Genomic DNA, 16,492 nt, shown 5'->3' on the forward strand with positions numbered 1-16,492 from the left:
TTACGGCAAAAATCTCCCCAACCATTCGGTAAACTGGCATCGTCCCCAAATTTGGACCGCTTACTTGCCAAATGTTTTTAAAACACCGGTGAACACTTTGTTTTGTCTCCAAAGTGAGGCATTTTCTCTTTATAAACCTGCCTGTGGCCTACATGATAGGTATCGCAACTTAATCGTATTTTTTTCAATAATTATAATCTGACAGTGTCAAATTTCTTGACAAATTCAAAACGTCTGCTTTGAATGTTCAATATTAGAAAAATAAAACACTTTCATTGCAATACAAAAAAAGAAAATTCCCTAACGGTAATGTACGGGGTGATCAAATAGGACTGTTTAAGTTGGTAACACTGAATTGTATTTTAAATCGTATAACAGGAGTAACTTTCGGTTGTTGATTGGCTTGTCGTTGTTAATGCTATACCTACATCAGATATTTGTCAAATAAACCAACAAAACATATCCGGTTGCAGTGTTATAAATAACCGAATTAAAACATTTTCTTAATTGTACTGCCAACTTAAACAGTCCTTCTTGATCACCCGGTATATTGAAAATGGATGGAGTTTAAAAATGTTTTGAATCATTAATTGCTTCGAACACTTGAAGTGAAATGCAGCAACTAAATGAATTAGAGCAATTTAATAAAGTTTATAAAAAACACGCGACAAACTGAAAACAGGTAACAAATTAAACAACAATAAACTAATCAGTTTCATTTATTCATATCTCTCCAAAATTTTGATTTGTGAATCACAAAAACGAACACCAATTCTTAGTTAACAATACTGGAGCGGCTTTGCCACAAATTTGTAATTTATTCCCGTTATTATCAGTTTTTTTGTTTGTTCCTCATAATAATTTGTTATGGCCTCTTCTTTCGCGCCAATAGAACCACCCTAGTTCGTTTTGAACTTTCCATTTTTACCTTTTTACAAAATACACTTAAATAATTTTGCAATTTATTTGACTATGTCAATTTAAACAAATGAATAATATGTAGTTTGAAAAATTAAAAAATCATAAATAACAACTGGGCAGTATGAAAATAACTAGTGATTTAACCAACCTAACAACCGCAATTTTGATTTTGACAGTTCAGATGTTTATTGAATGGACTTTATGTATAAAAATCAACGATACAAAGAAACAACTTAAACTGACAACCACAGACCACATAGCACCTGATAACTGTCAGTGTGAATCGGGGAAGTTACTCCACTTATACCATTTAAAAGTAAAAATCAGTATGCCAACTCGAACAGTCCTTTTTGATCACATTGTGAAAATACCCAGTGTAAAAAATGAAATAAGAATAATCAGTGCGATTCTGTTTCCAAATAGTTATAATATCGATCGTTACATTGAAAATTGGTTGCTTTAAATATTTTTTTAAAAATTAGAAAATCACTTCCGAATGAAAATTTAAAAAATCAAGTTAATTTAGCAAATATATACTTGTAGAGATCATCAACTTGCTTTAAGAAATCAGCAAGCTCTTTAAAAATCATTTTAAAAAATCGATCGTTAAAATAACGATCGCTAAATCATAACAATGTGTAAATGGAATCGCACAGATTATCTGTTAAAATGTATTGTTTTTTATTATTCCAAAGATAGGCAACCAATAATACTCCGTTGAAATGTGAAACCATATCTCCCTACATACACAATTGTCAACTACATATAAAAAAATAGAAATCTTGGGCTTTTCTAATTGCCCGAGGGGCAAGAGTAAAACACGAGCGTAGCGAGAGTTTTAAGGCCTCAAGGGCAATTAGAAAAGCCCAATTTACCAAGAAACGAGTTGCATACAAAATTTTATTGCTTGAAACGACGTCCCTGAAGCTTCCAAATCTTTTAAAAATGGTTTCGCATTTGCTTTTGCTTGACAGTTTTGACAAATTTTTCAAGATCTGTCAGAAATGTGACGTTGAATGTGTTGTCTAGGGCAACGGTTTGTTATCTGCCCCTTTTTGCTTTAGGGCAGTTAAGAGGCAGTTTACAAAGAAGAAAAATGAAAATTTATGACAGTTGAAAACAATAAAACTAGTTTTTGTTCCTTTTTGTAATTTTAACATAGTACACAAGATAATCTAACAGCAGCTTTTTAATTTAACTAATAACATTGCTAAACAAGGAATGTTACGTAGTAGTGTTATTAAAAGAACAAAGAAACTATCAAATCCCATATGTACAATAATTATTATTGTCTAAACTTCTTGAATATTTTTGGGATGATATAAATATTATAAATAATCTAAGATTTAAGTTAAATAAATGAGAATATAGAAAATGGGATGTTTTCGTAAATAAATCAATAATCAAAATATGTATAACAAGTAAATATTATTAATAAAATAAAATAAATCTGAAATATAAATTCAGCTATTGTCTTCAGTGATAAACGTTAATGTCAAAAACAGTATGGTAAGTAATACATTGTTAATAAAAATCTTTAGCAATAAATAAATAAATAAAAAGTTATTGTGTTTCTCTTTCGTAACCATTGAATAAGAAAATTAATATATTTTTATAGTAGTTCGTTATAGAGTTCGTGTGTAAATTGGGCCTTTTTTCTCACAAGTGGGCCATTATTAAACGCGAGTGAAAGGAGCGTTTTAAAGGCCCACGAGTGCCAAAAAAAAGGCCCAATTTACACACGAACGAGTTGAATACAACGTTTTTTTGTTCGACGAGCCCCTTAAAAGCTCCAAATCGCTTAAAATCTTTAAAATTAGCTTGACGTTTCGTTTTCACAAGTTGTGACATTTATTAAAATCCGTTCACACAGGAGAAAATTCTCAAATTCTGAGTCAAAAATAGTAATTATACGCCAAGGTAGAGAAGACATTTTTTTAACCCGAGGTAGTTTATTAAATAAAGAAGCGAGGCTTAAAATTGTCTTCTCTAGCGTGGTGTATATATTATTTTTTTCACTACTAGATCCGTTGAAACCCTTTCTAATAATAATTATTAATTAATTTGTTTGTCCGATGCGACGATCCGAGTTCTCATTTTTCAACGGTTGCTATGAAAATTGAAAATCGTCTGTCTACGTTAACCAATAAAATCAAAGAAAATCTTTCGTTGCTAGGTGACGGCTGTTCATTATTGACTACTGGTTAATAATAAAAAATTATTAACCTAGGGAGAGAAATTCTACTTCTGGGGTCGATTCAAGTCTCAATAATGACGCCTTCTAAGACTAGTAGTGAAAAAAAAATTATCACTCTAAATTGGGTAATTAAAAAACAGTCTGATTTTGAAAGTTGTGAAGATATTTTCATCTGAGATAGTAGGTACTGTTACGTTATAAATTACTCTCCCGAACTGGGTATCCCTGTTATCGGTAACAGATCCGAAATGTTCAGGAGTATAACGAACAGGTCGTGGGCTTCTAGTCGGTTAACAATACGAACCACGAGTATCGTCGACTGAGGCTAAAAAAAAAATGGTGAGATGGTGAGAACTGCCCGGAGTACGGGAAATGATACACAAAAAATTCGTGGCGAATGGTTTTTTTATTCACAGATTGTCACGTGAAATGGTTGGTACAAGACAAAATGATAATAAATGAAACCTAGAAGTTCACAATTCTTATCTAGTACAACTTAACAAAATGATACAATCTGCAAAGCTCCACGAAATGATAAACCTAAACAATTCAGTAAAATTTCTCCTATTTTGACCTAAACAAGACGCAACTAAATAACCCACGAGCAAATCTTTCGATACCGGTTGACAGCAAGCCGCGAAAATGTAAGGGGGTGGAAGGCCGACCCTTTTTCGGAAGCTAAACGATTACACCTCCCTCCGGTGAGGGTTAAGAGATTACCGTAAACGTCAGAAAAATGTTAAAAAATTCCATTGGACTTATTTGCTGATTTGGCGGTCTTTGAAAGTGGCACTTAACAGGTCAATTATTTTGAAATATATGTATGAAATTGTCATGACAGCTACGTCTAATCGTACATATTATCACAAAATACAAGATCACTCACTACAAATATCTAATCCTGCATAATAGAGAATTTAGAAGCTTTGGAAATCGAAAAAATTATTTTAAATCCACTACGATAACATTGCAAGTGTTACTTCCGGACCGAGATGATTTTCTCGGCTTTCATTAAAAAAAAAAAGTGGGCGAAAGGGGTTGACAGCGACGGGAGTTTTTTTAGTTGTTGACTGAACTGTCCCAACTTGCGAAGACTGGCACCACCGCCCGCAAATCGGCCTTGTCTTGTGTTTTTGGTAACTGATTTCCTTCAGACTAGATTACCCAGTGCGGTCAAGTAAGTGCACGACTTTTCAACCGCGTCAGTGTCCCCGAGCCGGGAACGATAAGAGACATCGCACCTATCACCGGTACCAACAGTGGTCCTAGCTCGACCACCAGAAGTCCCGGTGGTAACACAAGATAATGATGTACGAATATATCTTTGTTTACATTGTATTACCGTTAATAATAATAATAAAAATAATTGATTTTTTTGTCGGAAACATTTTTTCCATGTCAATAAAATAGGACAAAGTGTTACCTTAGACAGTTTCACAATTCAAAGATTTGTGTAGTGTAACTGAGGCGTATGTGTCTCAGATTACAACTTGATTTGACTTGACGATTGATTTACAAAAAGTTAGGTTGTGGTTTTTCACTTGTCATCTCGTCACTGTCACTATGTTCAATTGAATGATTGTGAGTTTTTGAAATATTGTCGAATGATGACACTTGTGAAAAAACATCGTCATCTAAATTTTCTAAACTATTATTTAAACTTATATCAGTTATATCATTGTTGGAATTAGCATCACTGTCTATAAGTACAGTGTGGAATAAAATGATTTACATCTAATTACCTTTGGAATTTTTGCACATGTAAATTTTCCTGTACCGCTCTACTTTTTTTTTTGAAGTGCCGAACTATTAGTTCTGTCAATAAATGTCATCAATCGAATTGCCAATTGTTACAATTTACTAAATTGAATTAACAAACGTTGGTGGCCACTTTCAACACTAGCTGTGACTTGCTTTTGGTAGCTCCTTTTTAATTTCAATCTCTACTTTCCATTCATATCATCCCTTCGCAATAAATCACATTTGGAATTTTGGAATATTTTGAGGTTAGGCTTTCTTTTTTTTGTAGAGCGGCATTTCGTATTTTTACAAGGGTAATGCAAAGGTAACTAGATGTAAATCATTTTATTACACACTGTATTATGTTCAGCTGTAAAAACACTTTTTCTACCTACCGGTTAGAAATGTAGGCTGTGGATACCTCATTTGAGGTGAGAAAATTCAACTTTCTCGCTAAGGTAAGAAAGTGAATCATGAAATGTTTATGGTAAAACTGTACCAAAATACAAATGTCAAAAGTGTCAAAAGTGAAATAAGTTATTGATAAATGAAAGCCAATTCAATAAAGCAAGTTGGTAGATCAATCATATAATCTGGAAAATAAACAGATAAGCTAGGTAGGTAGATTACTTTACTCTGTTTATATCAAATTTTCGAACAAACCTCAAATCTTCAAATGCGATGACAAGTTAATTAAACAAATAACACAGCCTACTATTCAATTCTCAAAATTTTCGTTTTAATCACGAATATAACCATCTTTTTTGACTTTTTTCAACAAAGTTGTGCCGGTAGGGAAAAAAATTGTATTCAAACCTTGTTAAGAAAGTGTCCTTGCAGACCTTAGGCACTTACAAACCTCGTCTACGACTCGGTTTATAATCTTTGCCTGCGGTCTGCAAGAAACCACTTTCTTACCTTGGTTTGAAATATACTATTTCTATAATTGATTCAAAAAATTGAAATTCACGCATAGTTATCTGTGCCTGAAGTGGGTCATTTTCTGACATGTATTTTTTTTGCATTGTTAGTAAGATCGAAACCATAGAAACCATACAAAACAGTGTGTGAAATGCAATTTCACGCATACGACTATTTCTGTTTTTCATTTCACGCACTGTTTTTTATTACTTACCTAGCAACATGGTCACTGCATTGAAACTTCAGAGTTCCTTCAAAAATTTGAATTTTTAATTTCAATTTTTTGAATCAATTATAGAAAAAATATTGTTTATATTTCGTGCGCGAAGATGTTTTTGTGCATTCAAAGGCTTATACTGCCTCGACCTTCGTCTCGGCGTAAAAGACCTTTTCATGCACAAAAAACACTCTCTTCGCGCACTTAATATACCGGGTGATCAAGAAGGACTGTTTAAGTTGGCAGTACAATTAAGAAATTTTTTTAATTCGGTTATTTATAACACTGCAACCGGATATGTTTTGTTGGTTTATTTGACAAATATCTGATGTAGGTATAGCATTAACAACGACAAGCCATCAACAACCGAAAGTTACTCCTGTTATACGATTTAAAATACAATTCAGTGTTACCAACTTAAACAGTCCTATTTGATCACCCCGTAAAAACTATTTCTTTTTTTTCTTTTTTTTTTAAGTATTTTTCTACTTTTTCGCTTTTTTGAGTAACTAGGATGTTTTTTATTTTCGTGCCCCATAAAAATAATAATTTAACTTAATTATATTTTCAAATAATGAAATAAAAGAAATTAAATGAAAAAGCCTAAGATTAAAATATATTACCTAACTAATTAATCTAACAACTATAATATAGTGGAATTTTTTTAATAAACAATTGTCAGTGTCAAAATGAAGAAAAAAACCATACTGTACCACCCTAAAATTTGGACATGTGGACCAGCTGTATAACAATTTGACACCAAATCATGGTTAAGGTTATGTTCACTTCACTTCCCGTACCTTTCTTCCGTGAATTCATTTTCAAAACAAATTTAATGAGAAATCAGGAGAAACCTTTTCGAATTTGAAATAAACTCTCGCTCGTTAGGGCGCAGGCTCAGTTACGTAAAAAAATGTTGACACTCAAAGTGACCAATCGTATTATCATGAAAATCACAGTTTGGCTCATACCAACAAGACAACGTTTTGACAATTGTTTATTAAAAAAATTCAACTATAGATAACCTTAGGACCAGCTCACGAGACTCGAGGGCAAATGTTGACGACCTCTGAATTCTGAAATAGCAGATAGCGTCCACTTGTTACGCCACTGCCCACTGGTCCTATCGTTATCATATCAATGATTGAATGACGAACGCATAGGTCAAAGCTTAAAAACTAAATGAAAACCTTCTCGATTCTCGAGATTGCAGATATGTAATTGTTGTTCATCCGTTCGATTGTTGTTAACGTTAACTGTTTCGGAAAATAACAATTATTGCAAAGTCGACAGAAATCGACCTTTGACACCGTGCCCGTCACAAACAACTGTCGACGTCACAACCTTCTGTCAACTGTCATGCCGGCTACGAATTAAAAAATATTTTCACAACGAAAGCAAGTCATTTTGTGATAAGTAGTTGCGGTTGGTGTTGGTTTTCACGCAATATAAACCAAGGTTGTTTATTTATATATTTCAGTGCGTTCAGTTGAAGTGGGTGTGTCTTGTTGCAGGTAAGAACGGTCATTTATTCTAGCAAAAAATCGTTCTGATTTCGCCATAAAACAGGCAAAAATGGGTAAAATCAAGGCCGGTCCAGTCGTCGACATCCTCGGGGATGAAATGACCCGCATCATCTGGGACTCGATCAAGGAGAAACTGATTCTGCCCTTCCTGGACATCGAACTGCACACTTACGACCTGGGAATCGAAAACCGGGACAAGACCAGCGACCAAGTCACAATCGACTGTGCCGAAGCGGTGAAAAAATACAACGTGGGCATCAAATGCGCGACAATAACCCCCGACGAGAAGCGCGTCGAAGAATTCAACTTGAAACAGATGTGGAAGTCGCCGAACGGCACCATCAGAAACATCCTGGGGGGCACCGTCTTCAGAGAGGCCATCATCTGCAAGAACATCCCCAGATTGGTGACTGGCTGGAACAAACCCATCATCATCGGGCGTCACGCTCACGCTGATCAGTACAAAGCGACTGATTTTGTGGTCCCTGGAGCTGGAAAACTCGAAATGGTGTTCACGCCCTCATCCGGAGAACCGGTCAAATACACCGTGCACCAGTACAAAGGCGCGGGGGTTGCTTTGGGCATGTTCAACACTGACGAATCCATCATTGATTTCGCGCACTCGTCATTCAAGTACGCTCTGGACCGAAATTATCCTTTGTACCTGAGCACAAAAAACACCATTTTGAAACGGTACGACGGCCGCTTCAAAGACATCTTCCAGGATATCTACGACAACCAGTACAAGAGCAAGTTCGAGTCGCAAGGGATCTGGTACGAGCACCGCCTCATCGACGACATGGTGGCCTACGCGATGAAGTCAGAAGGAGGGTTCGTCTGGGCTTGCAAGAATTACGACGGAGACGTCCAGTCTGATTCCGTCGCCCAAGGGTACGGATCTTTGGGACTGATGACGTCAGTTTTGATCTGCCCTGACGGGAAGACTGTGGAGTCGGAGGCGGCGCACGGGACCGTCACTCGACACTACAGATTCCATCAGAAGGGACAAGAGACTTCCACCAACCCCATCGCGTCCATCTTTGCTTGGACCAAGGGATTGTTGCACAGAGCTAAACTTGACAATAATAACGACTTGACCAAGTTCGCCGAGACTTTGGAGAAGGTCTGCGTCGAGACTATCGAGTCAGGATTCATGACGAAGGATTTGGCGATTTGTATTAAGGGGATGAACAACGTCAAGAGACAGGATTATATGGAGACTTTTGAATTTATGGAGAAACTTGCAGACAACCTGAAGAAGAAACTCGCCGCATGACTAGCTCCAAGTCATCTATGAATATTGTTTTTTTTTACTCCACTCGTCCTTTTGCTGAATCGTTGCCAAAAAGGACCAAACCGGATTTTTTTTTATTTTTGGTACTGTTTTTGGTGCAGGGAATGTATTTCGTATAAGTACAATATTTTAATAAAGCCCAGCTTTTGCGGTTACTGTTATTTCTGCTTTTTTCGACGTTTTTAACACAATTTTGAAGTGAATTGTGTTGAATGTTCTTAAATAGGGATTTTTGTTCGCAAAGGTTTGACTATGGTTGTTTTTATGTAATATTTTTTTACAATTACTTAGAAATGAACTATAAAACAATTACTTAAGTGGTTCAACCGATTACCTACTATTTTTATAAAAGGAAAAAAATCGTTAATGGCGTCATTTAGAACATGGGATTTGTTTTATGTCTATAATCGTGTCAAAAATAAATTACTCCCCAGGATTTGGGGATATTCATTATTAGGTTGCCATAAATTTGGTTAGGTTGGAGGCTATGGGCTTTCTGGTGACAAACAAAAGATATCGTAACCATGGACTTGTTGGGTTTACCTGAACTGATATGGTCGAAAAACTGTGGTTTTTAAACATTCATATCTTTAAAACCACAACAGATGAAGACAAGGTTCTTTTTTTATTTGAACAATACGTCCTTTATCTAGGGCCCTATACGTTTCTTTGTTTGATTTCGTTACAAATAACAATAAAATAAATTGCAATTGGACTACGCAGGAAGCTGTACCACTAAAACATAATTCGAAATTAACAAAAAAAAAAAAGTATGGGGCCCTCGGGAATTGAATTTTAAAGCGTTTGGTGCCATCACCGGGCTTCCAAAAAAAATCACAGATCTTATTATACATAAACATATTTACGTATGTACTTACTTACTGTCGCGAGCAAAAAAAACTGGTCGTCAAAATCATTCTTTGACGTAAAGGAAAATGGGAAAATGCTCCGTGGTAAAATGGTCGTAAATAGTTATCATAACCTATCATCATGTTGTACGACATTAATTGTCATTTTTTTCTCACTTCATTGACACTCTGTTGACATGAGCAGAATCAGGCAAGGAAATTTTTTTAATTTGTGACAATCTAACCAAATTTTGACATGACATTGACAACCAGAGTTTTTTTGCTCGCGACACTAAATTCAGATTTGAACGTTTATTTGGGAGACGAAAATATCTAAAAGCTTAGTATAATGAGATTTGCGGATTCACTACACCTTCTGGCAGGCACTATTCCGGACACGGAATCTTGGCCAACATTTTTTTGACATTTCTAAAAAAAAAATGATGTAAACCAACCATTAGTGTCATTAATAAATGACAATTATTAAAAATCATTTTGAAGTTTTTCTTGTGACATCAAAAAAGCATGGAAATGGCATTATCGAGTCAAAAGTTGGGTTATATTCAATAAAGGCCAGTTCACACATATTTGTCAGTTAAATGTCAGTTGTGGCCAAGATTCCGTGTCCGGAATAGTACGCATTTCAGGTAAAAGTAGGCCAACTAAAAAGCCGTTTATTTCATTTAAAATATTTCAAAAATGCAACCCAAACTACCCGAATTCTGAAATTTTCATCAGGAAAACCCATATAACTAGTTGGTAAACCCTACTCTTAATTTCTCAATTCATAGTAACCAACCTTGGGCATTCAAAATTACTTTTGAAAATTCTAGTTACACACAACATGAAAAACGTTATTTCCCTAAAATTTCGAATTCTAGGGTTTAATTTATTTTTGACACGATTATATATTCGCATTTTCTCGAGATTCTAACAAATTTGTCGCGAGGTTCATTCTACAATATTTGCAAAACAGTTAATTAACAACAGAAGGGACAAAAGACTTCCACCAATTTATGGAGAAACTGGTGGACAACCTGAAGAAGCAACTTGACACATGACTGACTATGAATATTGTTATTTTGTGTTTTGTTCCTATTTACTCTTGTTTAATCGTGCCAAAAAGCAAAAAAGACGAAACGGATTTTTTTTATTTTTGGTGAAAGGATGCATTTATATGGACATCATTTAAATAAAACAGAACTTTAGTGATTTTTTTTATTCCTGTTTTTTATTTTTGAATAAAAAAATGAGATTTTTGAACATTAATTAAACACAAAACTTGGGGATTTTTGTACACGAAGGTTTTACCACTAGGTTGCGTTGTGTTGGTAGCATTGATTAATTTAATTAAACGTCAACAAACTACAATTTGCATTCCTTACCCTTACGAATGGTGATAGTTTCAGAGTTTAAAAACTGCAACGTTGCACGTTGCGATTTATTGAATTTAGCCGTTGCCACAGCTGTAGATAAGACCCGCGTACAAATTGTATTTATGATGAATCACCATTAATTATTTGATAATGTGCAATGGAGAATAGACGTAAACGGCGACTCTCGGGCATATTTAATCCTCCTGTATTCAGTGAAGACATTTCCTCCTCTCCGAACGACGCCTCTTCACCAGTGCCAATAGAAGAAGATGATATTTCTGCAAGCGGAAGCGACGCGGAACCTGAAGTGGAGGATAAGCCCAAGCGGCGACTTGCGAACGGATTTAATCTTAGTGAAATAACTGAAGACAATTTGTCAGAGGAAGAGTCGTCATCAGTATCGATAACGGAAGGTAGTGCAGTTTCTGCAGAATTGCCCAGCAGTTCAGAACCAGTCCCTCTTCGAAGATCCACAAGAAGAAGTGTCCAAGTTTATCCTGCTGCCCAGTGCCCAGTGTCGAATAATCCAGTGAAACTGTTCGTGAATAGTAGTTTAAACAATGTAAAAAAGTACTATTTGGACAAGAGTGTAAAAAGACAGAATCCCTCTTTGGAGACAATTTTCGAAGAGCCTCAGTTAGTTAACAATAAAGAAGTGGTGATGAGCCACAGGAGATTCAAGAGGGCGATCAACTTCAGTGCGGTGGCCGTGAAAAACAGCGTGAAAATGAAAAAGCGAAAGACCAAAGCGAAAAAAATCTGGAGTAAGAAACCAAAAAAGGTGCCTTTGAAGCTCCTGATGGAGAAACTGGGTGAGATTGCAGACGAATGAGCACCTGTTGTAACGTTTTTGATATTAATAAATATTTTTGTATTGTGTCGCGTTGTTTTAGTTCCCGGGCGGCTGCCAAAACGATCTAGCGTACCGCACAGCTGTCGCGTTGACAGCACGTTTGACCTTCCGGTGGTTTTAGCGATGAAAGGGGTCGCGTTTGCGCTCTCATCGGCACGAATTCCGTCCACGTGTGTGACGCAAACGTGACGCGATCAATTCGAGTCCAAGGCTGCGGAATTGGCAGATTCGACGGAGAGGTTTGCGTCGAAATTGGCCCCAAACATGAATTAAACCGCGTCCGGCAGTCTCGCGACACGCTCCTTCGTGATTTGCAATTTTTCAAAATGTCAGTATTATCGCGGTTCGCGGCCTTCACCAACAGGCATCCTGTCGTGAGGGGGATGATCTCGTACGCGACCATTTGGCCCACCTCTTGCATCATCCAGCAAACCATCGCCGGGAAAAGTATAGACAACTACGACTGGATGCAGGCGTTGCGGTTTAGTCTGTACGGGGGGTTGTTCACCGCGCCGACACTCTACGCTTGGGTCAGGGTGGCCACAATGGTCTGGCCCAAGACCAACCTGAAGACCGGTGTGACGAAGGTGAGAGTGGCTGTTGTTGGAGGGGAGTGTAGACAGTGTTGTTTAAGGCCGTGGTGGAACAAATGACGTACGGACCGGCCGCTCTTGCGTGCTTCTTCTTCGGGATGAGTCTGATGGAAGGGAAGAGCGTGGAACATGCGACGGAGGAGCTCAAAATGAAATTTTTGCCGTCATACAAAGTACGAGTCATGAGTTATGGACAACGTCCAGATTGTTGCGCGTGCAAGCATGACTTTGGCACGTGGAGGGTGCAGTGGTGGCTCGTCCAGATTGCCGAATGCTGTGCATGCCAGCATGACTGGGGGAATGCACACGTGTGGGGTGCAGTGGTGGCACGTGAAATTAACGAATCTGGCCTTTTAAAAAACAATTTCCATTTCATTTCATTTTTGTCGTTCTATTTGCACATTTCGAAACACGTTACGCCACTGGTATTTTCACCAAAACTTTATTGTCATAATTGGAAAAGATCCAGATACATCAAACCTTTCCCATTCGCTCATCTTTAATTTTAATTTAAAAATTTCAACGGGACATTTGCAAAATGGCTCTTAACGTGGGACCACATAGAGCTTTTTTTTTTAATCGTGCGTTAAGTTACTGTGTCAAGTCGTACACATCATTCCGTTTCTCCTATTTTTCTTTAATTTTTCCACATTTATATCACTTTCAAATTTAATTGCCCTAGTTGGCAAATTTAAAATGGAAAATATGTGGTACAATTTTCTAAATTTCGCGTTAGTCTGAAACAAAAATACACATCCCAAAGTTTCTACTTTTTTTCGCTTTAGTCATAATTGGAACTTTCCAAGATGGGAATTACCGCGTCAGTGGTAAAAACATCTGAACGACCCGTCACTGCCACGCAGGATTTGAACTTTTGACAGTTGACTCACGTTTAATTTTTCAGGTGGGCGTTTGCTTCTGGCCCGTTTTACAAACAATAAATTTCTGTTTCGTGCCGGAAAAAAATCGAGTTCCTTACGTCAGCGTTTGCAGTCTTGTGTGGTGCTGCTTCTTGGCCTACATGCATCAACTCGAGGTGAAAAAACAAACTGAGTTGTCGATACTAAACGAGAAATTGCTGCAAAATTGACCAAGTATTTGTCCAAATTAGGTAGATCTTGTGATAAAACAATCTGTGTTATTTTTACCAATCAGAAGCGTACCTACTCAACTAAACAGGGTTTGAATTTTTGTGTTATTTATTCCTACATGTTTTTAGATAAATTAAAAGTTATTTATTTTTATTGATAAATGAATTAAATTATTTTTATTGTTGCTTGGATTTATTTTACATTTCCTTTGCATTTGGGCGGAAACGAAATGTTGTGTTAATTTTTCCCAACACCATATTAAGGCAATTTTTTATATTTTTCTTAAGTAAATTTATTACATTTTAGTGCATAACATTAAATAATTTTTTTTACGCACATCTGTCAATTTCACTCTTCTATTCAGTTGTGCCAACTTCATTTACTGCAAGGAATTATAGGGATATTTATTTTATCACCCACTGCAACCAACAGGGTGGTGAATCTGTGATATTTGAACAGACTTATGTTAAATAATAAATGGATAAAAGAAAATTTAATATAAATACAGAAATGCGCAACACATAATTAATCTTCACCGTCGACCAATCAAACTCGAGTTGCGTTAAGAAGGTTAAAGTCCTAGATGTTAAAGTGTCAAAGTCGACTTTCGCCAACTTTTTATATCAACAATAAACAATAAGGCTTCTTAGACAAAGTGCCCTGTCATTGTCTCTCTTTTTGTAGCTGTAACGAGAAAGTTATTTAGAAGAGGCTTGCTCGAAAGTCGCAAAAATGGTGCGCGTATTTGTCGTGGGGGTCGGAATGACCAAAGTAAGTGGATTCCAAGTCCAAAAAACAACCACTAACTTTGACATTTAGTTCGAAAAGCCGGGCAAAAGGAGCGACGACTACCCGGACTTTGCGAGAGAAGCCATCACCAAGGCGTTCGACGACTGCGGCGTCAAATTCTCGGAAGTGGAGGCGGCGACCTGCGGCTATGTTTACGGTAATTGTCGAAGACGCGACTACTCGAGCTAATGTGCCCCTTTAGGCGACTCCACGAGCGGCCAGAGGGCGGTTTACGAGGTAGGAATGACGGGAATTCCAATTTTCAACGTCAACAACAATTGCTCCACCGGTTCCACAGCTTTGTTGCTGGCCAAGGAGTTCGTAGAGTCTGGAAAACACGAGTGTGTGTTGGCTGTCGGTTTTGAGAAAATGGAGAGGGGCAGTCTCTCAGCTAAAGTGATTTGGCACAAAATGCGTTTGTTTTGGTAATAATCAGGTGTTTGTAGTTTGTAGACCGCACTAATCCCATGGATAAACATGTTACATTGATGGCTCAATTGACTGAAATCAGTAGTGCTCCATTTTCGGCGCAAATGTTTGGAAACGCTGGAATTGAACACATGAAGCGATATGGAACTAAACCGGAACACTTTGCTAAAATCGCTTACAAAAACCACAAACACTCGGTGAACAATCCGTATTCCCAGTTTAGGGAGGAGTATTCTCTGGATCAGATCAAGAACTCACCTGTCATTTCCGGCATTTTGACCAAACTGCAATGTTGTCCCACTAGCGACGGTAGCGCCGCTGCGGTTGTAGTCTCGGAGCGTTTTGTCAGAAGCCACGGTCTCGAAGCCCAAGCTGTCGAAATTGTGGGCATGGAGATGGCCACGGACCTCGCATCAACGTTCGCAGACAACAGCTGCATCAAATTAGTAAGTCGCACCTTATCAGTTGTCCCGATTCGTAAACAATCTCTTTTACACGTAGGTCGGGTACGACATGACCAAAACAGCAGCGGATCGCTTGTTCCGCAAGACTGGCACCACCCCATCCGACGTCCAAGTCGTCGAACTCCACGATTGTTTCTCCGCTAACGAGTTGATAACTTACGAGGCTCTGGGCTTGTGTGCTCCTGGAAAAGCAGCAGAACTGATCGATCGCGGTGACAACACTTACGGGGGCAAATACGTGGTGAACCCCAGCGGAGGCCTCATCTCCAAGGGTCATCCCCTGGGGGCCACGGGCCTGGCCCAGTGCGCCGAGTTGTGTTGGCAATTGCGGAACGAAGCCGGGGCTAGACAAGTTCCAGGCGCCAAGTTGGCATTGCAGCACAATTTGGGTCTAGGGGGCGCTGTTGTTGTCGCTTTGTACAGACTGGGATTCCCCGAGTACCGCAGCAGGCAAATCGGGGTGGGGAGAGTCGCCGCGGGATTTAGTTTGAGCGATTTCGCCGTCGCCCCCTATTTGAGGTTGTTGGAACAAGCAATGGCGGAAGAGAACAGTCTTCTCGAAAAGCACAAAGGGATTTATGGGTTTAAAGTGAAGAAGCCCAACGGGGAAGAAGGGTATTGGGTCATCAATGTCAAATTGAGCAAAGGAAGCATTGAAATTAATTCCAAATGTAAGTCGAGACTAGCTGGTTGAATCATTTGATGATTATTTTATTGAAGTGAAACCGGAGGTCACCATCATCGTGAACGACAACGACGTCGTCGACTTGATCGTTGGAAAATTGAACCCCCAGAGGGCTTTCTTTCAGGGCAAAGTCAAGATCAAAGGCAACATGGGCTTGGCTCTGAAACTCACCTCGTTGCTAAGCACTGTGGCCCCGACACTGGCAGACGTTCGCTCCAAGTTATAATTTTCAATGGGTTTGTTTTATTTGGTTTTTGTTATGTTTTACAATTTTATAATGATTATGGTAATGGACTGATGTTCAGTATAGGCTAGCAAACTTATGTAAGGAAAAAATGATTACAACAATAATTAGACAATAAGCGACAAAAAGTGCAATAAAAAAGGTAACATAATAGGAGAAGCTGAGTTTTGAATTGAATAACCAGCTCTAAATTATCCAACATTTACCGCATCCTAATCCATTATCCGATATTATAGATATTTTAAATTTCCATGCAATTTTGTTTACCATTTTTGTAGGTTATGTTCGCCATAATAACGTGAAA

The 16,492-nt window shown here is 37.8% G+C and overlaps 3 protein-coding genes across 3 annotated transcripts; all 3 read left to right on the forward strand.

The window, feature by feature from the left end:
• Positions 1-7,346: 7,346 nt before the first annotated feature.
• Positions 7,347-8,977, forward strand: Idh (isocitrate dehydrogenase [NADP] cytoplasmic). The gene is made up of 2 exons (XM_069043360.1): positions 7,347-7,510; positions 7,566-8,977. The coding sequence occupies exon 2, from the start codon at positions 7,572-7,574 to the stop codon at positions 8,796-8,798; it is 1,227 nt and encodes a 408-aa protein (XP_068899461.1). The 5' UTR covers positions 7,347-7,510; positions 7,566-7,571; the 3' UTR covers positions 8,799-8,977.
• Positions 8,978-11,885: 2,908 nt separating this feature from the next.
• Positions 11,886-13,761, forward strand: LOC138127334 (mpv17-like protein). Its single transcript, XM_069043361.1, has 3 exons — positions 11,886-12,480; positions 12,528-12,659; positions 13,391-13,761. The coding sequence occupies exons 1-3, from the start codon at positions 12,220-12,222 to the stop codon at positions 13,574-13,576; spliced, it is 579 nt and encodes a 192-aa protein (XP_068899462.1). The 5' UTR covers positions 11,886-12,219; the 3' UTR covers positions 13,577-13,761.
• Positions 13,762-13,989: 228 nt separating this feature from the next.
• On the forward strand, positions 13,990-16,347 carry LOC138127332 (sterol carrier protein 2-like). Its single transcript, XM_069043359.1, has 6 exons — positions 13,990-14,348; positions 14,397-14,523; positions 14,569-14,762; positions 14,813-15,241; positions 15,297-15,930; positions 15,980-16,347. The coding sequence occupies exons 1-6, from the start codon at positions 14,310-14,312 to the stop codon at positions 16,168-16,170; spliced, it is 1,614 nt and encodes a 537-aa protein (XP_068899460.1). The 5' UTR covers positions 13,990-14,309; the 3' UTR covers positions 16,171-16,347.
• Positions 16,348-16,492: the final 145 nt, after the last annotated feature.

This window comes from Tenebrio molitor, chromosome 3 (assembly GCF_963966145.1).
Source record: "Tenebrio molitor chromosome 3, icTenMoli1.1, whole genome shotgun sequence".
NCBI classification, from domain to species: domain Eukaryota; kingdom Metazoa; phylum Arthropoda; class Insecta; order Coleoptera; family Tenebrionidae; genus Tenebrio; species Tenebrio molitor.